Source organism: Schistocerca americana, chromosome X (assembly GCF_021461395.2).
Source record: "Schistocerca americana isolate TAMUIC-IGC-003095 chromosome X, iqSchAmer2.1, whole genome shotgun sequence".
NCBI lineage: Eukaryota > Metazoa > Arthropoda > Insecta > Orthoptera > Acrididae > Schistocerca > Schistocerca americana.
The window spans coordinates 728,008,037-728,014,036 of record NC_060130.1 but is presented as its reverse complement, the minus strand read 5'-3'; the positions used below and the strand labels follow the sequence as shown (position 1 = coordinate 728,014,036).

The following is a 6,000-nucleotide window of genomic DNA, read 5'->3' as shown; positions in this document are numbered from 1 at the left end:
TTCATGCGTTAACTCTCATGCGACAATATCGTGGTGCCATTTTTCAGTAAGACAAGGATCGTCCAAATATGGCACGTGTCTCTATGAACTACCTGTGTGATGTTGAGGTGTTCATGTACCCAGCAAGACCTCCTGATCTGTCCCTGATAGGACATTTTTGGGACCAGCTCAGACGACAGCTGCGTCTCTTGCTAGTATCCAGGATATCAAAGATCATTTGCAACAATTGTGAGCCAGCTCGCCCCAAGAGAGGATGCAACTGCTTCATGGCGCTCCTCCCAACCGCATCAGTGCAAGCATCCAGGCTAAAGGGAGTGCAACGTCATACTGGTAAGTGGTATCATACTAACAAATTCTTTTTAAATTTGACTAGATTGTAATCAGTGGAGTAACATCACATATCTTCTCAACCCCTTCTGCATGCTACACTTTTTTGTCAGCCAGTGTATAACACAGGCAGCAACTACCCTGTAGTACTTCAGTGGGGGTGCATTCAAAATTATGTCTGGATCTTAGGATGACACTCAAACCAGGATAGAAAACTTGCTAGATATCACATATAAAGGCGTCAGTAATCGGAAGCTCTTCGAAAATCCAGAAAATATCGTTGTTCTTCACGAGTGTTTTGATATTACGTGTGAACAGGTGGAGCATCAGTTATTTCATTTACGGTTACTCTGGAACCAAAGTAGCTGTCATGGACGATGCGGTGTTTTCTTCAAGTAGATATTTCTTTTCTTAGTTCCAAACTTCGTCTAGAATCATGGGTAAAGGTATTACTACTTCATCAAACACAAAGAGTAAGTGCTGCGAAGATTAAAAATATATTTTAGCATTTTAGCTTTAATAAATAAACCATACAGCACTGCTAAGTATTTTACAGGAAGCAATTCTGCAGTCAATCGCTGTCACGATTGCAAAGGGAGTAGGGGGAATACAATGGGTATATCATTACAAAACATAATGAGAAGGTTAAGGAAGAAGAGAGAGCGCGGCGGAAGTGGTGAGCCAATACTGGGGCGGCGGCGGCGGCGGCAGGCGTCACTGCGCGTAGTCCAGCTCCGGCTCGCCGGCCAGTATCCAGTCCAGGCGGCGCGGGGGCGCCATGCGAGCACTCGGCCGCTCGTTCTCCACCAGCTGCAACACAAAGAAATGGCCGCTGCTCTCACTCAACCTGGACTAGGGTCAATCAGCGAGCTATGGCGAAAACTCAGAATGTAACGCACCCTAAACAACTGAATCGATATCTGAGGAGCAACAACCAAAGCATATCTCAATAAGCTACTGTTTCGTAAAAAAAAAAGTCATCTTACAAATATTGTGTCTTGACAGTTGTTTTATGATAAATACGTGGTGAGGCAGCTAAGACAGGCCACTCCATATGAGTACACTACTGGCCATTAAAACTGCTACACCACGAAGATGGCGTGCTACAGACGCGAAATTTAACTGACAGGAAGAAGATGTTGTGATATGCAAATGATTAGCTTTTCAGAGCATTCACACAAGGTTGGCGCCGGTGGCGACACCTACAACGTGATGACATGAGGAAAGTTTCCAACAGATTTCTCATACACAAACAGCAGTTGACCGGTGTTGCCTGGTGAAACTTTTTGTGTTGCCTCGTGTTAGGAGGAGAAATGCGTACCATCACATTTCCGACTTTGATAAAGGTCGGGTTGTAGCCTGTCGCGATTGCGGTTTATCGTATAGCGCCATTGCTGCTCACGTTGGTCGACATCCAATGACTGCTAGCAGAATATGGAATCGGTGGGTTCAGGAGGGTCATACGGAACGCCGTGCTGGATCCCAAAGGCCTCGTATCACTAGCAGTCGAGATGACAGGCATCTTATCCGCATGGCTGTAACGGACCGTGCAGCCACGTCTCGATCCCTGAGTCAACAGATGGGGACGTTTGCAAGACAACAACCATCTGCACGAACAGTTCGACGACGTTTGCAGCAGCATGGACTATCAGCTCGGAGACCATGGCTGCGGTTACCCTTGACGCTACATCACAGATAGGAGCGCCTGCGATGGTGTACTCAACGACGAACCTGGGTGCACGAATGGCAAAACGTCATTTTTTCGGATGAATCCAGATTCTGTTTACAGCATCATCACGGTCACATCCGTGTTTGGCGACATCGCGGTGAACGCACATTGCAAGCGTATATTCGTCATCGTCGTACTGGTGTATCACCCGGAGTGATGGTATGGGGTGCCATTGATTAAAAGCCTCGGTTACCTCTTGTTCGCATTGACAGCACTTTGAACAGTGGACGCTCCATTTCAGATGTGTTACAACCCGTGGCTGTACCCTTCATTGCTGGCCGAAGTGGCCGTGCGGTTCTAGGCGCTGCAGTCTGGAACCGCGAGACCGCTACGGTCGCAGGTTCGAATCCTGCCTCGGGCATGGATGTGTATGATGTCCTTAGGTTAGTTAGGCTTAACTAGTTCTAGGTTCTAGGGGACTAATGACCTCAGAAGTTGAGTCCCATAGTGCTCAGAGCCATTTGAACCATTTTCTACCCTTCATTCGATCCCTGCAAAACCCTACATTTCAGCAGGATAATGCACGACCACATGTTGCAGGTCCTGTACGGGCCTTTCTGGATACAGGAAATGTTCGACTGCTACCCTGGCCAGCACATTCTCCAGATCTCTCACCAATTGATAACGTCTGGTCAATGGTGGCCGAGCATCTGGCTCGTCACAATACGCCAGTCACTACTCTTGATGAACTGTGGTATCGTGTTGAAGCTGCATGGGCAGCTGTACCTGTACACGCCATCCAAGCTCTGTTTGACTCAATGCCCAGGCGTATCAAGGCCGTTATTACGGCCAGAGGAGGTTGTTCTGGGTACTGATTACTCAGGATCTATGCACCCAAATCGTGTGAAAATGTAATCACATGTCAGTTCTAGTATAATATATTTGTCCAATGAATACCTATTTATCATCTGCATTTCTTCTTGGTGTAGCAATTTTAATGGCCAGTAGTGTATATCCAGAATGAGTAAATGCATCGAGATGCTGCTTTCGCAAGTTATGGTGGACAACATGACGAATTTTCCAATGTTCGCAAATAATTTTTATCGTTTACAGCAGCTGAATTATGGCACCGGCTTTTTTTTCTAATTGAACCATACAGGGTGTTCAGTTCCCCCTAGCGATGGGTTTTATGCAACCCGCAACGTCTTCAAAAACTACACACGAGATTTTCGTATTCTCTTGCCTGCTACACGCAAACTATTATTCCAACAGGAAAAATGAACAGGACCTTTCTGCAGGATATTTAATGTCGTTAAATTTTATACTGAAATACTTTTTCGCTGAAAGCCATGGTTTTCGAGTAATCAAGAAAAACGCGTTTGAGGGTCACATCTGTAAGTTTTTCTCGAATAATTCGAAAAATACGGCCTCTAGTGGAACTTATCGCAGTATAAAATTTGAGTAAATTAAATTTGCTATAAACAGTTCCTGTTCGTTTTTATTGTGGGAACAATGGTTTTCACAGAGCGAGCGAGAGAATATGCAAATCTTGCATGTGGTATTTGAAGGCGTTGCGGGTGAATAAAATCCATCGGTACGAGCAGTTGAATCACCCTTCAGTGGAATTTGAAAGAAACTTCTAGGAGAAATTCTACGACACAATATATATCAGACTTGATCAAACAGTATCAAGATAACAGCGCCGAAAGCCATTGTCCCGCCATCATGAGAGGAGGTTCCACTAACATACTAAATGTAAGCAAACACCTAACTCAGGTATGGTTCTCGTGTCTACCAGTGCGCTAGAAGCCCACCAGTCTGTGTTCTGCTGTTGTAGCAATCAGGTAACTTTAGACATTCACAATGTATGCGATAGTCGTAAAAGTGGATATAGTTTATGGCAAATGTCGCCAAACTATTAGAGCAGTTGTAATTCTGAAGATATGTCGCTGCCACAGTTGTTGGAAGACAACCCACTGGACATAAAACAATCAGTGTGGTATCACACGGATGTCCCTCCCATTCCACGCATTTAATGGCAAACCCTCTCAAGAGAACATTTAGAGAGCATCGGAACGGTCGTTCAGAAAATCCAAAATGGTCTGAACGCTCAGAAAACTTAGCACTTCTATACTTTTATCTATGGCGAAAAATAAAACAAGAGGTCCATTAGAAAGCACCGACGAAATCCGAAGGAATGAAATGCCTTCTAACACCGGCTTGTGCTGCCGTTAACTCCAGGTGAAATTCAACTTGCAGTATTGTTTCTCCAGAATCACCTTATCGCGCGTAGCAATGCTCAAGGTCAACATTTTAAGCACTTAAATGACTACCGTGATAATAGACACACGAACCGTACCTTAGTTTCCGGTCGAAGTGGCCGAGCGGTTCTAGGTGCTTCAGTCTGGAACCGCGCGACCGCTACGGTCGCAGGTTCGAATCCTGCCTCGGGCATGGATATGTGTGATGTCCTTAGGTTAGTTAGGTTTAAGTAGTTCTACGTTCTAGGGGACTGAGGAGCTCAGATGTTACGTCCCATAGTGCTCAGGGCCATTTGAACCTTAGTTACATGTTTGTTTACATTTAGTATAATAGGGCAGACATCTGTAGAACCTCTTCTCCTGATGGTGGACAGTCGTTTGCGGCGTTATCATCTTAATACTATTTGATCAATTCCGATACATGCTACGTCGCTGAAATTCTCTAAGTAGCTTGTTTCAAATGCCACAGAAAAAAGTATATGGTTTCATTAGAAAATAATGTCAGTGTCGTAATTTGGCGACTATAGACGTTAAAAATTACTTGCGAGAGTTTCGCCATATTGTCCGCTATAACTTGGTGAAAACCACACCTCGAAATATTTACTGATTCTGGATATATTTGGGGGGTGTCCCGTCTGACTTGGTTCACCCTGTATATGTAACACCTGTTATTAAAAAAAATTGTGCTGGAAGGTGGACTCTGACAGAAATCACTTGCGCAGTTAAAAAAAAATATACAGCAGCTTCATGTGTCACAATATGTCATTTCTAAAGAAAATTCATTATTAGTATCATCGTTGTTATTAACACTACATGCGCGTTTATATAGTGGTTGGACAAAAATATAGAAACACCGCGAGAAATGCATGTTTGCACATAAACGAAGACACTAGCCAAGCCTGCAGGTGGTGCTGTTGTATTTCACCACGAACGACACCTACGCAGTGCCCTCAATATCTACAACCGTCAGTCGTGTTCAGAACAGTGTTCTGTGTAGTTGTAAGTGCATTATGTCGGAACTAAGTGAATTCGAATGTGGACAAATTGTTGGTGCTCGTATGGTGCGTGCTTCCGTAACCAAAGGATCCAAAGTGTTTGGTGTTTCAAGAGGCAACGCATCGAACACCTATACTGCATACAGGAAAACGGAGAAACATCATCTGCTAAGTCAAAACGTGGACGAAAGTGAGTATTGAGTGAGTGTGACAGACGGGCACTGAAGAGAGTTGTGATGAAAAATAAAGGGGACGACAGCTGCAAAAGCCACTGCAGAACTGACTGTCGCACTCGCGAGCCCTGTCCAGCATTAATACAGCACGAAGGGAGTTTCATAGGGTGGGAATTTCAGGGCGAGCTGGAATTCTAAAACCACACATCCGCGATATAAATGCCAGTAAAAGGAAAACGTGGTGCCGAAGCAATAAAACCTGGTCTATGGAACAGTAGAAAAAAGTAATTTGGTTGGATGAGTTTTATGTCACACTATTTCCAAGTTCTGTCCGAGTTTACGTCTGGTTACTTGAAATTGCCACTATTTTGGAACACGTATTATGTTCGAGTATAATGACTTTTCTGGAGACTAGAAATCTAGTCTGTAGGAATCAGCATGGGTTTCGAAAAAGACGATCTTGTAAAACCCAGCTCGCGCTATTCGTCCATGAGACTCAGAGGGCCATAGACACGGGTTCCCATGTAGATGCCGTGTTTCTTGACTTCCGCAAGGCGTTCGATACAGTTCCCCAC

The 6,000-nt window shown here is 44.5% G+C and overlaps 1 protein-coding gene across 1 annotated transcript in view; it reads right to left on the bottom strand.

The window, feature by feature from the left end:
- Positions 1–861: 861 nt before the first annotated feature.
- LOC124556734 overlaps positions 862–6,000 on the bottom strand; it is a 69,187-nt gene continuing 64,048 nt past the window's right edge. The window contains exon 3 of the mRNA XM_047130732.1: positions 862–1,137. Within this exon, the coding sequence (XP_046986688.1) occupies positions 1,042–1,137 (96 nt within the window). The 3' untranslated portion in view covers positions 862–1,041. The remainder of the gene's footprint in view (positions 1,138–6,000) is intronic.